Genomic DNA, 20,538 nt, shown 5'->3' on the forward strand with positions numbered 1-20,538 from the left:
GTTGGCCATGAATTCTATTCGAGGCTTCTAAATGTACGAAAAATTTGACCTCCCACCTTTGAAAGAAAGAAAAATTTCCAATTTTTCTCCCATTATTAATTTCTTTTTCTGAAACTTTCCAATTATGGCTGTTAGCCCATCTGAAGGATTGGGGCTGGCATTCTTTTTAAAAAAATATTTAATGAGGACAAAACTGAAAATTTTAATTAATTTTTGTAGCTGGATTTACTGATCAAAATTTTTGGCATATTTAAGAGCTTCCATTCTATTTTAACAGATACAACATGAGCTTAGTTATACATATCCTTTCAAAACACCCGATCATAGTTTGTTCTTACAACAAAACCAAATCCACATAGAAATGTGATGCTGCGAGTCAGGTGATAGTGATACCAATGACATATGGGCCTTGTAACACCATTCCATATAGAAACACAATGAGAGATGGTGAATCCAGCAATTTCGCAAATCATATGACCCCCCACAAAATGACTTACTCAAAGATACTAGAATATTATGCTGCTACTAATCCACCACTCTTAAAACATAACAAGAAGTAATGCTCAGAGCACGCACATAACATGCACATACCAATATTATTAAAAAAAAATCATTAAAAGGAAAATATGTATAATTATTATGAATTATGTGTGCCAATATGTCTATATATTGTGTCTCCATATGAGGTACATGTGTTGACACCGCATATAGAGACAATGACACACATAATTCATAATAATTGTACATCTTTTCCTTTGAAATTTGTCAATGTGTAAAGAGGGAAGATGTTGCTTTGGGCGGAGACAAGATTCTATTCTTGCGGAGGGTGAAACATAAATATATGTTTAATTCCCACCAATATCTTACCAAATAATTTCAAAAGTGTCTAATTTTTTATTTATTTTAACTCTTTTTATTATTAAAAAAAAATTGTTTGAAATTATTAAGTTGTGTACATATACTGATATATATATATATATTAAATCCTCATATAATTAGCATGAATGGTATGACATATTATTCGAATGACACTGCACCCAAAATACATTCATATGAATTTTGTGAATTCATATAGATATTTAAATTATAGTTTATTTATTATGAGCATATTAAAAAATTATTGTTGGAACTATGTTTTACACATTTGTTACACTAATCATCATCATCATCAATTTTTTTTTATTCTTTGTGTAATACCTTGTTCTTAAATATTAATTTTCTTGTTTGATTTAATAGAGATGTTTTATTTAATAAATTGGACTTTGATGATGTATTGTCCTTAAAACAAAGGAAACTACAAGAATAAATTATCAATTAGTTTTTTGCAAGTATAAATGTGAGGGAAAAATTACATACAAAAAGTTGGGCTAAGAATAAAATACAAAATAATTGAGTTCAAATAAACTTAGTCTTTAAAAAAAAAAAAGCAATATGATCAATTAAGTACAAAAATAATAATAATAAACTCATATTAAATATTTTATTAATATTATAAGGTTTGAGTTATGTGGCATTTGATTTAATCGTAATGTTCACGAAAAATAATAGAAGAGAAGAAAAAAAAATTGTATTATAAACAACAAATATGCTGAATACATTTGTATTCTACAACTTATATTGAAATTTTCTTTATCCCTTCTACGTTTCGCCGACTAGTAGCACATATTTCAAAGAAAAGTTGTTTGATAATCGATGGTGAAATAGTCGCAGAACAAACAAATACATCTTCAGAGATGTAGAAAGATTGTTTTGTAGATGTTGCTTTGGGAAGAGAGACAAGATTTTATTCTTGCGGAGGACGAAACATAAATATGTTTAATTCCCACCAATATTTCACCAAATAATTTTAATAGTGTCTAAATTTTTTTATTTTATTTTAACTCTTTCTATTATTAAAAAAAAATTGTTTAAAATTGTTAAGTTGTGTACATATACATATATTAAATCCTCATATAATTAGTATGAATGACATGACATATTATTCGAATGACACTGCACCTAAAATATATTAATATGAATTTTGTGAATGCATATAGATATTTACAATTATAGTTTATTTATTATGAGCATATTAAAAAATTATTGTTGGAACGGTGTTTGCACATTTGTTGCACTAATCATCATCATCATCATCATCAATTGTTTTTGATTATTTGTGTAATACCTTGTTCTTAAATACTAATTTTCTTGTTTGATTTAATAAATTGGGCTTTGATGATGTATTGTCCTTAAAACAAAGGAAATTACAAGAATAAATTATCAATTAGTTTTTGACAAGTATAAAAGTGGGGGAAAAATTACATACAAAAGTTGGGCTAAGAATAAAATACAATATAATTGAGTTCAAATAAACTCAGTCTTTAAAAAAAAAAACAATATGATCAAATTAAGTACAAAAAAATAATAAACTCATATTAAATATTTTAATAATATTATAAGATTTGAGTTATGTGGCATTTGATTTAATGGTAATGTTCACGAAAAATAATAGAAGAGAAGAAAAAAAAAATTGTATTATAAACACAAATATGCTGAATAGATTGATATTCTACAACTTATATTGAATTTTTCTTTATCCCTTATACATTCCGCCGACTAGTAGCATATATTTGAAAGAGACGTTCTCAGATAATCGATGGTGAAGAGTCGCAGAACAAACAAATACATCTTCAGAGATGTAGAAAGATTGTTATGTGAAGAGTATATTTCCAATTTTCCGTTCTCCAAGGGTGATGATAGTGGTCTGGGTTCTCATAAAAAAGAAGGAAAGAGAAAAGCTGAGTTGACTGATGTTAGGGCAAAAATGAAGGAGCTGAGCAAAGAATCCCGAGGTTGCCACCTGTTAAACTCAAGTCAGGGGAAGGGACAAACCATTGAATGTTAATTGGGCAAAACTCAGTGCTGCTCATAATGCTCATCTTAGGATGTCCCTATTGATCAATTTCGTATAGTATTTATGCTTGATTTTATCTGCTCTAATTCACAGAGTTTATATAGAGCAGGTCTCAGCCTTTTGGATTTCTGAAGTTCTTCAGGGTCAAACTTAGTTGTCACTTGATCTTGTTTGTAACTTTGTATTGGTATCGTCTAATCTCTGATTTCTTGTCTTAAAATTACGGTTCAGGTGGAAAAAGGACTTTTCGTAAAGCTCGTTATAACCTGAATTTGCTATGAAGTCCAACCCATTCTTCTCAATTCCAAAAATGGTAGAGTCCTGATGGGAAAGGGGTCTGGCTGAATATGATGTTAAATGTGGTCTTGGGCTAGTTTACATCCATTTTGAATTATTGGATCCGGACCTCACTCTCTTTTTCTAAAAGGTCATTGAACCTCAGGACCCTATAAAAGCTAGGCCCAAAACTTTTAGACTCAAACAAATCTTGGTTGTCTTTAGAGAAAGTTACCCAAGTGTTGAAACATAATAGGCCCGTATTGTTCTAAAGGCGACCAACTCCAAAGTAGTTTTAATATTTGTATATGACATAATTTCAAATTCTATTTGAGGCTTCTAAATGTACAAAAAATTTGATCACCCACCTTTGAAAGAAAAAAAAAAATCCAATTTTTCTCCCATTATTATTTTATTTTTCTGAAACTTTCCAACTGTGGCTGTTAGCCCATCTGAGGGATTGGGGCTAGCATTCTTTAAAAGAAATATATTTAATGAGGATAAAATTTAAAATTTTGAATAATTTTGTAGCTGGATTTACTGATCAAAATTTTTGGCATATCTAAGAGCTTTCATTCTATTCTATTCTAACAGACACGAGAATGGCTATGCATGCCCCTTCCGAAACACCCAATCATAGTTTGTTCTTATAGCAAAACTAGAGTCTAGATCTATTAGCATTAAGCAATCTCAACTAAACCCTAATTGTATTTAACTACTACGAAATATGATTTATTTTTTTTGAAGATTAAAATAAATTTAAGAAATTGGTTTTCAAACAGCTACTTCAATTTGGATTAAGAAGTCATTTATCCTATTTATAAAACGGAACAAAAAAAAATCAATTAAAAGGTAGGGCCACTCAAACATGCATTGAATAATTAGTTGGGACAAACATTACCAAAATTGTGGAATTGCAATAACCATGTACTCTGATGAAGTTTTGGCAAATACAATTGTCTACGAGCGACAAATGCCATCACTTTAAATTTCTTACGCTGATAAAAACCTTTTTTTTTTTTTTTTTGGTAAGACGCTGCTGATAAAAACCTTATTGTTTGTTCCTTTTTTTTATCAGACTTGAACCCTTGAAAAATGTTAAAAATAAAAATAAAACCGTACGAATAGCCGAATAGGACCCATTTTATTATGTAATGATAAATTGATAATACATTAAAAAAAGGGAAGTAGGAGGAGAAAGGCAAAAGAGGGTAAGCATGTAAAAGAAATTGAAAGAACAGTGAATATATTCAAGTTATTCGAAAAGAGCATCTAAAACTAAAAGAAGCTGTTTTGGACCACCACCACCTCAATTCAGGAGACCACGCCCCTAAAGCCTACAACACACACAGAGAAGAAACAAAACAAACGAAAATAAGCAGCGCCAGCAGCAACCGGCCACTCCCATTACCACCAGGTGCCTCTCCTCTGTTCCTCCGTCTCTTTATTATTATTTATGTTTTTTTTTTATCTTCATTTTCAAGCTATTTTGTCCTCTTCTTCAATACCCAGATATCATTTTACCCAAAATAACACAAATGGGAAATAAAAATCAGATCTTGGTTTTCTTTAGCATAGGAGTAGTTTAGTATTGGGTTCCAACGGCTATGAAAGTTTCTTGAAAATCAAATCCCACCTCACAAGCTCATAAATCTGTTCGATTTTAAGGGTTTCCAAATTTTCAATTCGTTGATTTGGGAATCGCAGTCTGCCTGTAAATGTCGGATCCACGTCGAGAATGTGCCGTTTTGGGTCGTAGAGTCAGGCCGGCACACTCTTGTGTTGGATTTTACAACTTGGGGTCGAAATTTTTTTGAGAAAAAAGATAAAGGGTTTTGCTTTGTTTGGTTGTTCAGAAAATGCGGGAAAAGGAATGAATTTTTTTAACTTCCTGAATATTGAATTTTGCCTTATTGTTCAGGATACTAAGAGACAAAATGCTGCCACTCGTTGAGCCTAATACGAGGTAACTCCTTCATTTCATTTTTGAACAAAATAAATGTCAACTTCATTTTTATTTTTATTTTTTAGAAACTTATCTGTTTGCATGACTGAGCTACAAATGGGGCAAACAGGAAGATGGCATTTTGTTTAGGATGAGCATTTTTTGTTTCCATGCGTCTTCTCAGGCTTGGTGGGTGCTTATTTCTGATGCATGTTTGTAGGTTTTAGGAGGCTGAAAATGGCGGACTCAAACTCGGTTGATGTGATTCTAGACTTTCTGCGGAAAAATAGGTTTTCGAGAGCCGAGGCAGCTCTTCGCAGTGAGCTCAATAACCATCCTGATTTGAATGGCTTTCTTCAGAAGCTTACTCTTGAAGAGAACAACTCAAGTAATTCGTTGGAAGCTGAAAATGGGGACAAACTGGTTGTGGAAAATCAAGGGTTGGGATCTCGGAATGGTGGTGAAGTTTCTAAGGAACTTATAGTGAAAGAGATAGAGTGTGGAACCGGTAGAAATGGGTCTGAAAGTAAATGGAAAAATCCTGCTTCTATTGGGGATCAGAATAAATCTATTGAGGTGGCTGGGGCAAATCACAAGAGTTTCGCATTCTCTAAAGGTTTAGAGGACACTGTGCTTGATTTATATTCATGGAAGTTCAACCCCAGCAATGGTCCTGCAGAACCTTATCCAAATGATGGTGGTGGTAGTACCACCAACTATCCAGTGCTTCAGATATCCCAACAATCAAGGAATCATACTGCTGAGGTTCCTGATTCTGGTAAAGCCATTGTGAAATCTGGAGAAGAGATTAGCTTTTCTAGTGAAAAGAAAACTTCATGGACTGGAAGTACTAGCAAAGGCAATGCAGAATTCAAGTATGACAGAACCCAAACAAGTGAACCTAAGGAACTTGACCAACAACTTAAGACTAGTACCACTTACTTCAAAGAGAACTTTTCAGATAATCCATGGTCAAGAGTCGAAGAAGAAACAAATTCATCTTCAGAGATGTGGAAAGATTGTTCCGTCAAGACTGTATTTCCATTCTCGAAGGGGGATGTGTCAACAAGTTATGATAGTGCTTCGGGTTCTGATAAAAAAGAAGGAAAGAGAAAAGTTGAGTTGACTGATGTTAGGGCAACAATAAAGGAGCAGGTGGATGAGGTTGGAAGAGCATTGTACTTAAGCAAGTCACTAGGGAGTTCAGAGCAAAAGACCATTAGTAGCTTAGTTTTTCCTATTGTGTCTGAGAACCAGAAGGAAGAGTTCCCGAGGTTGCCACCCGTCAAACTCAAGTCAGAGGACAAACCATTGAATGTTAATTGGGAGGAAAAGTTTGAGCGAGATGGACCTGGCCCAAAACTCAGTGCTGCTGATAATGCTCATCTTATCGGGGCATATTTAGATGTCCCTATTGGACAGGAAATCAACTCTTCAGGTTAGTTTTGATAAATTTCATATAGTATTTTTACCTAATATTTTTATCATTAATGTACTTGTTGGTTATTTTCCTTAATGATCATTTTATTGATTTCTTTGACTTATTTAATGTAAATATTGTAAATATAATCTGTTTCAAGCATGCTTAATTTTGTCTGCTGTAATTAGCAGTGTTTATTTAGAACAGGCCTCTGGATTTCTGAATTTTTTCAGTGTCAAACTCAGTGGTCACTTGATCTTGTTTGTTTTGATATTGTCTAATCTCTGATTTCTTGTCCTAAAATTATGGTTCAGGTGGAAAAAGGACTGTAGGAGGAGGAGGCAGTTGGCTGTCTGTAAGTCAGGGAATTGCAGAGGATACATCTGATTTGGTTTCTGGTTTTGCTACTGTTGGTGATGGATTGAGTGAATCTATTGACTACCCAAATGAGTATTGGGACTCTGATGAATATGATGATGATGATGATGTGGGGTACATGAGACAACCTATTGAAGATGAGGCCTGGTTTCTGGCTCATGAAATTGATTACCCAAGTGACAATGAAAAGGGAACAGGACATGGGAGTGTTCCAGATCCACAGGAAAGAGGTCCAAGCAAAGATGAGGATGATGATCAATCTTTTGCTGAGGAGGATTCTTACTTCTCTGGCGAGCGGTACTTTCAAGCAAAAAATGTTGAACCAATTATAACTTCAGATGATCCTATAGGGTTATCAGTGACTGAATTGTATGGGAGGACCGATGAGAATGATTTAATAGCTCAATATGATGGACAGTTGATGGATGAAGAAGAACTGAATTTGATGCGTGCAGAACCTGTCTGGCAGGGTTTTGTCACTCAAACTAATGAACTCATCATGTTAGAGGATGGGAAAGTTCTGAATGAGTGTGGAAGGCCTCATCTAGATGATGTTTGTGTGGACGATGATCAGCTTGGCTCAGTAAGATCAATAGGTGTGGGAATCAACAGTGATGCTGCTGAAATTGGCAGTGAAGTTCGGGAGAGTTTGGTTGGAGGCAGCAGTGAAGGGGATCTAGAATACTTTAGAGACCATGATGTAGGAATTGGTGGGTCCCGGAAGCATCATCATGACTCAGACAAGAAACATATCGATAGATCCAACAGGGACAAGAGGAAAACTAGTAAACATGAGGCAAATAAATATATAGTTGAGAATGATAAGGGTACATCTAGACAGAAGAAGAATCATACAGAAGGGGGGTTTTCATTCCCCCCTCCACTGAGAGATGGACAATTGGTGCAGGCAAGCTCTAGTAAATCTTTATGGTCAAACAACTGCAATGCTATTGTCACTGATGAAACTGATGACTGTTTAAATACTTTGATGAGTTCTGAGGACATGCATGCTTCATGGAGGCAGAAAAGTAATGATTCCTCTCCCATAATGAGTTCTAGGGATGAAAATAATGCTAATGCTGTTAGATCCACAAACTCAACTCCCTCAACGCTCTCGAATTATGCTTATGCTGAAAGAGAGCATGCCAAGCAAGAAGAAGATGAAAAAGTTGCTGCTGTTAGGGAAGAAGACGCAGGGGCATCACTTGACGATGAAGAGGCAGCTGCTGTGCAAGAGCAAGTAAGGCAAATAAAGGCTCAAGAGGAAGAGTTTGAGACCTTCAATCTCAAGATTGTGCACAGGAAAAACAGGCATGGCTTCACCTATGCACTAATCTCAAATGTAAATTAATTGATCATGGTTCTTTACAGTATTTGGGCATAGGATACTCCTGTTTATACCAACAAAACATTTTAAAGAGTTCTGAAAACTTTTGAAACTGTAATGTTAGGCCTTTTTTCTTCAACAAAAGAATTAAAAGAATAGTGCCTTTGTGTGATTGCTATGTCTTTGAGGTTCTTGATCAGCTAATTGTTTGACTAAACTAACCCTCTTGTCTTTTATCATGTCCTGTGGATTATTAATTGATCATCGTGTGATTTCTTTTAAGATGTAATTTTCATTTTCAAGTTACAAAACTTACAATAAGCCTAAGCTTTGTGTGATTGCTCTTATTTGTCGAGACATGCACTTATGTGATGGACTTTTCCATTAGTTTCCTCTTATCACTGTTTCATGCTCTGCCAAAGAAAGCCGTACTCCCTGCTAAGTCTTCCTGCTTTGAATATCTTCTTATCTTGTCACTTGTTACTTATCTTGCTTCTGATAGACTATTTGAACTCATGTTTCTGTTGCACAGAACTGGCTTTGAGGAGGACAAAAATTTTCATGTTGTCTTGAATTCTGTGATAGCTGGGCGCTATCATGTCACTGAATATCTTGGATCAGCTGCATTCAGCAAAGCTATACAAGCACATGATCTGCATACAGGCATGGATGTTTGCGTGAAAATTATAAAGAACAACAAAGATTTCTTTGATCAGAGCCTTGATGAGATAAAGCTTCTCAAGTACGTCAATAAGCATGATCCTGCTGACAAGTACCACCTTCTTCGATTGTATGATTATTTCTATTATCGAGTAAGTGAACGTACAATTTGACATTTATTTATCCTTTTTGTTTTTGAGCTATTATTAAATTTTGACATTGATTATTGTTTCATATGTTCCCATTTGCTAGATTTGTATTACTTTGTCTTGCATTATCTTTTGAATCTGTGACCTCTATGCTTTAGAGGCAGTAATTTCTACCTTGTGATATCCTAGACTAGTTGCTACCAAGAATTTATTTTGGTAACTGATTGTCTTGATGATAAGCTCAATATCTAGAGATCTCATTCCAAATGTTATCACGTGTTTAGTGCGTTGGTTTTGTATGTGCACTCATGCCCTGCATAAATCTTCAACGAATGTTAAATTGATTAGCATCTGACTTTCTTTTGCAGGAACATTTGTTAATAGTGTGTGAACTTCTCAAAGCGAACTTGTATGAATTTCATAAATTTAATAGGGAGTCAGGAGGGGAGGTCTACTTCACAATGCCAAGACTGCAGGTTTGTTGGATTTTGTACTTGACGACCATACGGTTTTTGGCTTGCTGCTGGTGTGTAAACTTTTGTTGAATTTTTATGCAGTCAATTACCATTCAATGTCTAGAGGCGCTTCAGTTTTTGCATGGCCTTGGCCTGATACATTGTGACTTGAAACCTGAGAATATACTGGTGAAAAGCTATAGTAGATGTGAGGTGAAAGTCATTGATCTTGGGAGTAGTTGCTTTGAGACAGATCATCTCTGCTCCTATGTTCAGTCCAGATCCTATCGTGCTCCTGAGGTTATCTTGGGACTTCCATATGATAAGAAGATAGATATATGGTCACTGGGCTGCATCTTGGCTGAACTTTGTACTGGAAATGTAAGTGCTATGCATCCATATATACTTATCATTAGAGGTTGTTTTAAGTTTGAAGTAAGTATCAGCTTCTTTACAAAATACTGGTTTACTTTTGACTAACATTACACGCACACACACACGCATCTAAGTAAGTATCAGCTTCAAAGGTTGTTTACTTTGAAGTAAGTATCAGCTGTGACTATTATCAATTTGCTAATCATTATCACTCTATTAATGTCGCTGTTAAGTTTCCATGGTTCATCCACAAATCCATTCTAGTGGACATGGAGATGAAAAACTTAACATTGATTGACGAGATTGTGTTTTTATACATCCCTTAGAACAATGAAAAAAATTGTGTTGTAATATATTATTTTGCCGACTTGTCTACTCAATGATATTGCTCTAAATTTCTGTCATCTTATGAACACTTTGATTTCTGCAACGTCAACAAAGGGAACTATAAAATTGATAACATGAACTGTGAATGCGTACCTCAATATGCATGTAGTCATCCTTTTGTAATGCACCAGTGTGAGAATATATAATCTCCTAACATGTAGGCAGGAAATGATGTTATAATATTGACAGCACATCTGATTCTCTCCTCCATTAATGTACATGGATAAAGTAGTTTGTATTGATCCAATATGTGTATGAATGCCATTATATAAGGTACATATACTGAACAGAAATCTGTCTCAGTACATGCTATACATATACATTCCCTATAGGTACATAATTTTATATTACTTATTGGGCAAAAATAAATACTATGCATGTGGTTGGGGGCAAAAGCATTTGAAGTTGTCATTTAAAAAAATCAGTGTAGGTAATATTCTATTATATTATGTTTATTTTTAGCTTGCAATTTAATGAGAGGTGTAATGATGAAGCTGTCATTTAAGCAAATCAAACTGTCACCATAATTGGTTATTGCTTTAGGATATTTTGAATTAAATTGTGCATGTGTCTCTACTGTGTGTTGTTTTGCTCTGAATTACTCTCTCCATGTTAGCACCGTAAAGCACCAAATTTAATGTCATTTAAAACAGAGTGCCTGAATAGAGTATCTTGGAATTTACCTAAATTGGTAACATTAGCTCTGGTGAGGTAGACTTCAAATTTAATATTTAGAATATACTACTACCTGATGATTATATATGGGATTTTATTTCCATTGAATAAACTACTACCTTATTTTCCAGAAAAATAAAATAAAAAATTCTTGATACTGGTGATAAATGTAGAAATGGACTTGCCTTTGTAGGTACTCTTCCAGAATGATTCACCTGCAACTTTACTTGCACGGGTGATAGGAATCATTTGCCCCATTGATCAAAGCATGCTAGCCAAAGGACGGGATACATACAAATACTTCACAAAAAATCACATGCTTTATGAACGGAATCAGGTAACCCATATGATTTTGAGTTGAATTATTTGTTTACATGTTTGCAAAATGAACAGACCAGCATTCTCCAACTCTGTTGATGTAATTAGGCTTGATATATTGTATAGCAGAGATTTGAACACCAGACCCCAAACCAAAATGGACTGCCTTTTTGTGCAGCCAAGAAGCTTGTCTTTTATTTGCACCCCTGCTTCCTAGCTAACGAGTCTTGATATTCATGATGTTCACATGATATCAAAATTCATCATTTTTCTCTTTCTGTTCACATTTGAATGCTTCTCCTTCTTCCCAGATGCTTTGATTATAGACCCATTTACAGGACCACCCACGAGGCTGAAACCTACTCCATTCCTATACCCTATGATGATTGTTCTTACTAGGCATTGCTCCAATGAATATATTGTTCCAATCAGCTGTTTGAGTTCTGTATCCAGGCATTGATCAATTTTTTTTTAGTGTCATTATTTTTATGTGTTTTAATCATAAATATATTTATTGTGATGAAAATCCCCATCTCTAAATACATAGCTTGTATGTGTTGACATCAACCACAACTTTTTTTTTTTTTTGTACATAACACTGTTAATTCTAGCTATGTTCCTCTTTTCTTCAGGAAACTAACAGACTGGAATACCTGATACCAAAAAAGACATCCTTAAGGCACCGGCTGCCAATGGGGGACCAAGGCTTCATTGACTTTGTTGCTCATCTGCTTGAGATAAACCCAAGAAAACGCCCTTCTGCATCTGAAGCTCTGAAGCACCCGTGGCTATCATATCCTTATGAACCAATATCATCTTGAAGACGTGAACTATTTGTAAAATCTCTTGGTAAAGACAACATACTGCAGTGGCCCTTGCATTTTGGGTTTTGGGCGTCTAAAAGGGCAAGGGCTGTGTTTGATTCCCATTGGAACCAGCTATCTATTTGAAGTTACATTCGAAGAGATTTTGCCCCTTCATTGCTGCTCGATGCATTGAAAGGTGTGTTTGGTTTCGATGGTGATACCTTTGGTTACTCCTTCCCCTTTGCCAAGTTGTATTCCAATTAACTGTAATCAAGAATGTAATTTTGCACGCACTGTATTCTTAGGTTCTTTCTTCGCATTGTTTGATCTAGTGGAAGGGGAATCTTGAAATCTTGTTGTACATGATTGTGTGATATTCTTTTAGGTAATTTAGTAATATCTTGTGAAAAAGTTGCTTATCCAATTTTGGTTCTGCTGGCGACGCAACGCAACTGCTGCATTGTATAAGTTTTGATCCATATGCCTTTCTTTTCATTTCAAAGAAATCCTTGACAATTGACAGCACCCTAAATTCCTAATGGCATTGAGATAATGCAGCTCTGAATTCTTTTATTTAGTCTTTGGGCATAAACAATGACAATCTAAGGGCATGCCAATTTTTTTTTTTTTTCATGAATTTTTGCAACTCTTGCATTACGTTTATTGATCCCTTCCTCTTCTCTCTCTTTTCTTAGAACTTTCGGTGGCTTAAAGAAGTTGCAGCTGTTTTATGCCACCCATGTCTTCTGAAACAGAATACAAGGGTTTCTGGTTTTGAATGTCATGATGAGAAATTGAATAATTTAAGGTTGTTAGGCATACGACCTTTATCTTTTATTAGTATGTGTTCATTAGATTCATCACTCATAAGTCATAACCTTCACTATTATATTTATTGTTTTAAACGGCCAAAAAAAATATTTATCATTTAAAATGTTTTAAATATTTAATTTACTTAAGTTATACAAACTATAAAAATATGATTGTAAATTAGTTGAAATTAATTAATTACAGAACCCAATGCTATTTTAACCTGGATTATGGCCGGATTAAGAAATTTTTAACGTGGGCTGGAGCCGTCCAAACAAGCTTGAATTTGAAGTTGGGTTGACGTCTAAATGGGATTGAGTCGGCCCAAACTGCAAACATCGTGGCCGCTTAGATAGGCCCTCCGATCGCCCATTGGCATAGTTCACTCTCAGAAGTCAGAAGAATGGAGGACAAACCATCCGGAGAAGAAGAAGCAAAGCCCTCTCTCTTCCCTGTCCTACCCGTCTCTCACCAAATCTCAACCGTCCCTCAGTGGCTTTCCAATACCAGCTTCACCACCGACCTCTCCGTCATAAACGACGCCGTTGCATCGCATTTCAAAAAAGCCCAGCCCCCTCCATCACCACCGCCTCAAGAACATGAAGAAGACGATGTACGGTCCCAGGCGAAGCCATATGAGATTCTGGAATCTTCTTCTGGATCCGAAGGGAGCGATGGAAGAGAGAGGACGAAGAAGAAGAAGAAGAAGAGGAAGAGGAGGAGGAGGAGAGAGAGGTCCGGTGAGAGAGGCGACGGAGTGTTCGCCGAATACGGGTCGAGAAAGTCCAATGTTCGGGTTTGGGCCGACTCCGAGACTAAACCTTCAAAAGATTATTACCTCGATTCTCACGGCGACCGCGACAATTTGGCGTTTGGATGTCTGTACAGGTATTTTGCTATTTTAGTTGCATAATGTCTTTTTTCACTTTACTAAAACCTCTGTTTGGCTACTGAGAAAGCTGGGACATGAATTTGACTGTTTTTTTATTCCATAGCAAACTTTATGCTATGCTTAAATTTCGAGTACGTTTTGTTTGAACTTTAATTTCTCATGTTCTCCTGTCTTTCCTCAGCAACATAATGAAAATTTTTATGCTAGGAATTGAGACAAAATGATTCGTTTTGATGTTATTGAAGTTGAAGCTTTCGAATTGTATCTCACTTATTGCAATGCAGAATGGACGTTGCTCGCTACAAACCTTATACTCTTGCGGGGCTATCTGGGGCTGAGTTTCAAGGTTTGTATCGGTGGAATCAGACAGGTTCAACATTGGATATAGATGGCGATGTTGATGCATTGGATGCTAAACTAAAATCCGGTGGTCGCTACTGGTCTGCAAAGTACATGGCTTTGGAACGCCATAAGAACTTAAAGCGTGCTCGTATACTTGTCCCCAGAGACCTTGCGGTTACGGTTTCAGGTGATTTTATACCTTTAACAGATAATGAAGCATCCAATGGAGGTGTTGATGGTAATGATACACTCTCAAGAACTTCAGTAGTTGAAGAATCTTGGGAAGATGAAGTACTACGCAAAACACGGGAGTTTAACAAATTGACAAGGGAGCACCCCCATGATGAAAAGGTTTGGTTAGCTTTTGCAGAATTCCAAGACAGGGTTGCTGATATGCAACCCCAGAAAGGTGCTCGCTTGCAGACTCTGGAGAAAAAAATTAGCATACTAGAGAAGGCGGCAGAGCTTAACCCGGACAATGAAGGACTGTTGCTTTGTCTTCTAAAGGCTTATCAAAGCAGAGACAATTCCGATGTATTAATTAGTAGATGGGAAAAGATACTGGTACAAAATTCGGGAAGTTACAAATTGTGGAGAGAGTTTTTGCGTGTTATTCAAGGGGAGTTCTCCAGGTTCAAGGTTTCAGACATGAGAAAAATGTACGCACATGCAATGCAGGCTCTATCTTCTGCATGCAGAAAGCACATTAGGCAGGTTCTCAAATTTACTTTTCTGTATTGGAGATAGATATATCCTTATATATTTATATATATCTTCTGTTAATATTTAGGAAACTAGTGCCTATATATTAATGATGTTGATGCTTGCAGATAGTTTGGATTTGAGATTTTCAATATTGTGTGCTTATGTCTATGTTACTTCTTAGATGTATTTGCCTGTTTTCCTATGTTAAGAAGCTTGTACGTTTGAATATCAGATAGTTACCAAGCATGTAAGGTTTACATATTTTGGTTTTAATGTAGTGCCTATTTGATGCAGGGTTCCCAAGCAGAAAAACCTCCTCCGGATCATGCTACTGTTCAACTAGAACTTGGTCTGGTTGATATATTTCTCAGTTTTTGTAGGTTTGAATGGCAGGCTGGCTATCAAGAGTTGGCCACTGCTTTATTTCAGGCTGAAATTCAATTCAGTTTGTTTTGTCCTTCTTTACTTCTCACCGAGCAGAGTAAACAGATATTATTTGAACACTTTTGGAATAGTGATGGTGCAAGAGTTGGAGAAGAAGGTGCTCTTGGTTGGTCCACATGGTTGGAGAAAGAGGAAGAAAATAGGCAAAGAGTTATCAGAGAGGAGACTGCACATGATAATGAAGGTGGCTGGACAGGTTGGTCGGAACCACTAGCCAAAAATAAGGACAGTAGTATAAATCCAGAAAAGGAAGCCAATAGTGATGTTGTTGAGGAATTTCAAGAAGAATTTGAGAACGAAGACATCAAGCAAGAGGAAGAAGGTGATACTGAAACTTTGCTAAAGATGCTAGGCATTGATGTTGATGTTGGGTCTAGTGGTGAGGTGAAAGACACTTCAACCTGGACCAAATGGTCAGAAGAAGAGTTATTGAGAGATTGTGATCAATGGATGCCTGTCCGTGCAAAACCTGGAGGTTCGCTTCCTCTCTGTCTGCATGTGTGTGTTCATGGGTGCATGTGTCTTTCTTGCGGTCTTTGCCTATTTCTTGTTTTGTTCGTTTCCCTAAGATGTGAATGTGCTTGAAGGTATTATGTATTACGGTTCCTGATAGGCATGCTCACAAGTATTTATATTGGGTGTGATCATGAAACAGGTGTTGATTCGCATAATGCCGGGACACCTGATGGAGAAGCAGATGAGCACCTTTCGAGAGTCATAATGTATGAAGATGTCAATGAATACCTATTTTCCTTGAGCTCATTTGAGGCCCGTCTATCTCTAGTGTTACAATTTATTGATTTCTTTGGTGGGAAAACATCTCAATGGTGAGGTCTCTATTAACATTATATCTATATAATCTAATCTGCTGTTGCATTTGGTCTAGCCTTGTTCATATTTGATTTTGTCCTTTCATCTTTTATTGGCAAAATAACGGAATCTGATTTCCAGAATGAAAAATTGAAATTACTTGTTTCCTTTCTATTGGTTCTTATAAAATGAATGTTGAGTTCTAATTCTTTTATTTTCTCTGTCTTTTGTTTTGGTTATGATAGATTCTTTATAGCTTTTTGGGAAAATAATTAACTTGCATATTTTACTTATCAGCCATAGTGGAGCTCTTATTTGGTTTGGAGATTTCTTTGGCTAAATTTTTATCTACAAACTAATAAATTGTTGATATGCTTTTCCCCTTCCCCTAAACAGGATATCTACAAACAGTTCAACTTGGGCTGAGAAAGTCATTAGCCTGGAGGCATTGCCTGATTCTATATTACAAACTTTGAGAAGGGTTCATGATGTTTTAAGCAAACCACAAGGCACTTCAAGTAGTTTTAGCTTGGAATTTCTTTTGGGGACCACCAATGACATCTACAGAAGAACAGACCTGATGAAATTTCTTCGCAATGCTACCTTGCTCTGTATATCTGTTTTTCCACGTAATTTTGTCCTAGAAGAAGCTGCTTTAGTTGCTGAAGAGCTATCTGTTATGAATTTGAATCCTTCCAGCTGTTCTGTTACTCCATGCCGAGCTCTGGCAAAGTTCCTCTTAAAGAGTGATCGTCAGGTAGTTGTTATATTTAATTCTCTAATGGCAGATATATACTCATAATATCTTCCATATTTAGGTCTTTGTTATAGGTTTAGGCTCTTTTAAGATGCTTAATAGTAGTACTGAAATTCTAAAGCTGTCAAGTTTTTGGATTCAATTAGTCATTTTTTGCAGGTTTTGAGCAAAACTAGTATTGTTTATAAGGTTTTAAATTGCTTTCAATGAGTAACATGAAAGAAATTGAAAAAGTTGTTATAAGATCTATATACATTTATTTACCAATAGTGCACAGATGATACATGGTGGTAGCTATGCAATTTTTAAATTCTGATTTATTTTTTAATCTGTCTCTCTCTGTCTCTCTCTCTCTATCTATGTATCAACCTTTATATTATCTATCTCTGTCTCTCTTTCTGTCTGTCTCTGTCTCTCTATCTATCTATCTATCCATCTACCTCTCTCTCTAAAAATATATGACTAATATACCTGGTTGGTATCGACTATGGATTTGTGTTGGCATGGGTTATAAACATCTGTATCTTATTAAAAGGCAACAAGAGTAAGTTGGTCACTTAATGATTAAAGGTGCAGAATTAAATTATTTCACTTCTTACATACTCTAAAGAGGCAAACCTTCTCATTGTGTATGCAGAGTTCTATCTTATTTTCTTTCCTCATTGAGTAATGGATTTGTTTGATAGTAATCCTGATCTTGTTTGTTGTGGCACTTCAGGATGTGTTGCTATGTGGAGTTTATGCAAGAAGAGAGGCTTTCTATGGAAATATTGATCATGCAAGAAGAGTATTTGACATGGCATTGTCGGCTATTGAAGGGCTTCCTTTGGTAAGGTCTCCCTGTTTTTTGAAAATATCTTTTGTAGTATATCACTTTAGTTACTGATAATTGTTTGTGCTAAAACCTAGATTTACGCCAATTTGACATCAGATTTGTTGGATTTTAGCTCTTTCTTTTCTTATGTGGATTCCTTTCAGTAATTTCGAATTTTTTATCTGAAGGTTTGTTGTGGACATTGTTGGTATTCACTCAATTTACTTACTTAATTCTTACACAATTGAGCAGGAACTACGGTCTAATGCTTCTCTTCTATATTTCTGGTACGCTGAGACGGAACTTGCCAATGATCATGGAAATGGGTGTGAATCATCATTTCGTGCAACGCATATTTTATGCTGCTTAGGAAGTGGTGTAACATATAGTCCATTTAAATGTCAACCATCAAATTTGCAATTGCTGAGAGCACGCCAAGGCTTCAAAGAAAGAATAAGAACGGTACAAATGGCATGGGTGCGAGGTGTTATAGATGATCAATCTGTTGCTCTCATATGTTCCGCAGCTTTATTTGAAGAGTTAACATCTGGATGGGCTCTGGGTATTGAAGTTCTAGATCAGGCTTTTGCAATGGTGCTTCCAGGTACTTTTCCTGTGCATCTCCTTATAATCTTTAGTCATTAACATTTGTCGTGTTAATGCAATTCTATATGATGATTCAAGTATTTTTCTTCGTTACTGTTAGTCATATTATAGTTCCTCTACCCTGCAGAAAGGGTGCCTTTTGGAGTAGCTTAATTTTAAGGAAGGTATAACATAAATGGAATATACTTTTTCACTGCTGTCAGTCATATTATAGTTCCTCTATCCTGCAGAAAGGGTGCCTTTTGGAGTAGCTTAATTTTTAAGGAGGGTATAACATCAATGGAATGCACCTTTTCACTGTACAATCGTAGAATTTTTATTTTTTCACTCACTTAATTTAGTTGGCTTGTTTGTTTGTGCTGATCTTGACTGCATGTGAACTGCAGAGAGAAAAAGCCATAGTTATCAACTTGAACGTATGTTCAACTTTTACGTGAAGATGCTTTGGAGACATCATGGTCAATCAAGTCTATCAAAATGCTGGGAGTCCATCTTGCAGGGGCTTCAAATATTTCCATTCAGCCCAGAGCTTTTTAATGATTTGGTCGAGGTTGGCCATCTTTATACAACACCCAATAAGCTGCGGTGGCTGTTTGATGACTACTGTCACAAGTAAGATCATTTTCAAGATCCAGTATTTTACTGCATCAGTTTTTCAGTAACCAAGTGTGATATTTATTCTTGTAATATGATTATTTAAATGCCGCATTATGTGTGATATAAATTCCTTTTTACTGTGAATATCCATAGGAAGCCATCTGTGGTTGTCTGGCTTTTTGCATTGTCATTTGAGATGAGTAAAGGGGGCTCACAGCATAGGATCCGTGGTTTGTTTGAAAGGGCATTGGCAAATCAAAGGTTTCATAACTCGGTTGTTCTTTGGCGTTGCTACATCACATATGAGATGAACATAGCATGCAATCCTTCCACAGCCAGGCGAATTTTCTTCCGAGCTATCCATGCGTGTCCATGGTAAGATCTTGCTCCTTTGTTGAGGTCATGAATATGAATCATTTGTGTTTTCAGCATAGCTGAAAGATCAAGCTAGAGTTTTCATGACCTGATTAAACTATTTGTTTATCTTACATTTGTGTTTATCAATTATTGCCTGCTTCATGTTAACTTTGTTAAATATATATCATAGGTCAAAGAAGCTATGGCTTGATGGCTTTATCAAATTGAATTCCACCCTATCTGCAAAAGAGCTGTCGGATCTCCAAGAAGTTATGCGGGATAAGGAACTGAATTTGAGAACAGACATTTATGAAATTCTTTTGCAAGATGAGCGTGTACTTTGACAATTGCTGTCCATAGTCGACAAACAATTGGTGCTAGGTTGGTCGTGCACTGGAATGTTACTATAATACTTGATCAAATGGGTTGGAAATGAAATTGTTAAAATAGGTATGATTTTAATGATGTATAATTAGCATGTAAGAAATGCGTTAAAAATCTATTATTACGAGTACCAACAGAAACTTAGCTGCTTAGAAATTGAAGTGTACAGCCAATCTTTTATTAACAGCGGCTTCAGAATCTCTCTCTCTCTCTCTCTCACAGACACACACACACACACACACACAAGCACACTTTTTTTAAACACATTACTTTGACCATGTTGATTATCAAATTTGGCAACCTTTTTTAAAGTTAGTGAACATAAAATAAAAAGAGATATGTGAATGATGGCTCCTAGTATCATCTGTAGCTTGTCACTGCAGAGCTTGCCTCCTGAAGAGGGTATTATATCATTTGGGTTCTGGGGATCTACAGGAGGAGTTTCATATTGGTTGGGGCCACTGGAAGTGGGTGGACAAGACATTCCAGAGAGACAATTGCCGATTACACTGTTACAGGTCAAGTTGAACCCGAGGTTAAAAAACATCAAAATGGATTCAAAATAATGAACTTTAAAAGATTTATGGTGCATTAAACCAAAAATAAAAGAAAAGAAAGTGGGGTAGAGAGTACTTAAGCTTAGCCACCAAAATATATAAAAGATCAGTAATACTTACACTAATTTCAAGTTTTTGTTATGTGAAAGGGAAGTGGGTCTGGATCCATTCAGTCTATTCTCTGACAAATCCCTGGGGAAAACCAAAAAGGGCAGTTCTCAATTCATTAGTTTCAGAATATGCAAACATATACAATGTGTGTTTGTTTCTAACTGAATGCTGTTATGGCTACTGTTGTTAATGAAACTCACAGTAGTTTGAGATGAGAGAAGGAGACAAGAAAATCGGGAATAGGTCCATCCAAGCTGTTATTGTGTAAATCACTGCAAATCAAAACGT

The 20,538-nt window shown here is 35.8% G+C and overlaps 2 protein-coding genes across 3 annotated transcripts; both read left to right on the plus strand.

The window, feature by feature from the left end:
• The first annotated feature begins 4,456 nt into the window (after positions 1-4,456).
• On the plus strand, positions 4,457-12,579 carry LOC147275381 (uncharacterized). Of its 2 annotated transcripts, XM_086256973.1 has the most exons (9): positions 4,457-4,586; positions 5,091-5,135; positions 5,335-6,552; positions 6,849-8,223; positions 8,772-9,051; positions 9,417-9,524; positions 9,606-9,884; positions 11,134-11,277; positions 11,891-12,579. In XM_086256973.1, exons 3-9 carry the CDS (start codon positions 5,352-5,354, stop codon positions 12,077-12,079), a joined length of 3,576 nt encoding a protein of 1,191 aa, XP_086113099.1. In that variant the 5' UTR covers positions 4,457-4,586; positions 5,091-5,135; positions 5,335-5,351; the 3' UTR covers positions 12,080-12,579. The 2 variants fall into 2 exon arrangements, with proteins under 2 accessions (XP_086113099.1, XP_086113097.1); XM_086256971.1 differs by lacking the exons at positions 4,457-4,586; positions 5,091-5,135 and having other exon boundaries at positions 5,325-6,552.
• A 673-nt stretch (positions 12,580-13,252) lies between these two features.
• LOC147275382 (uncharacterized) lies at positions 13,253-19,767 on the plus strand. Its single transcript, XM_086257069.1, has 10 exons — positions 13,253-13,762; positions 14,051-14,822; positions 15,108-15,732; positions 15,913-16,084; positions 16,464-16,824; positions 17,543-17,653; positions 17,891-18,242; positions 18,631-18,856; positions 18,995-19,216; positions 19,389-19,767. Exons 1-10 carry the CDS (start codon positions 13,278-13,280, stop codon positions 19,540-19,542), a joined length of 3,480 nt encoding a protein of 1,159 aa, XP_086113195.1. The 5' UTR covers positions 13,253-13,277; the 3' UTR covers positions 19,543-19,767.
• The last annotated feature ends 771 nt before the right edge of the window (positions 19,768-20,538 follow it).

The sequence above is a fragment of the Dryas octopetala genome, chromosome 9 (genome assembly GCF_963921425.1).
Source record: "Dryas octopetala chromosome 9, drDryOcto1.1, whole genome shotgun sequence".
In the NCBI taxonomy this organism is placed as follows: Eukaryota; Viridiplantae; Streptophyta; class Magnoliopsida; order Rosales; family Rosaceae; genus Dryas; species Dryas octopetala.

What these genes read in the sequence shown, in the direction of transcription:
- LOC147275381 (XM_086256971.1), top strand. Translation starts at nt 5,325, where the DNA reads ATGTTTGTAGGTTTTAGGAGGCTGAAAATGGCGGACTCAAACTCGGTT. An exon ending in ATGATTATTTCTATTATCGA is followed by an intron (nt 9,052 to 9,416) that starts GTAAGTGAACGT and finishes TTTCTTTTGCAG; the next exon opens with GAACATTTGTTAATAGTGTG. An exon ending in TGCTTTATGAACGGAATCAG is followed by an intron (nt 11,278 to 11,890) that starts GTAACCCATATG and finishes TCTTTTCTTCAG; the next exon opens with GAAACTAACAGACTGGAATA.
- LOC147275382 (XM_086257069.1), top strand. Translation starts at nt 13,278, where the DNA reads ATGGAGGACAAACCATCCGGAGAAGAAGAAGCAAAGCCCTCTCTCTTC. An exon ending in TCTTAAAGAGTGATCGTCAG is followed by an intron (nt 16,825 to 17,542) that starts GTAGTTGTTATA and finishes GTGGCACTTCAG; the next exon opens with GATGTGTTGCTATGTGGAGT. An exon ending in CTATTGAAGGGCTTCCTTTG is followed by an intron (nt 17,654 to 17,890) that starts GTAAGGTCTCCC and finishes ACAATTGAGCAG; the next exon opens with GAACTACGGTCTAATGCTTC.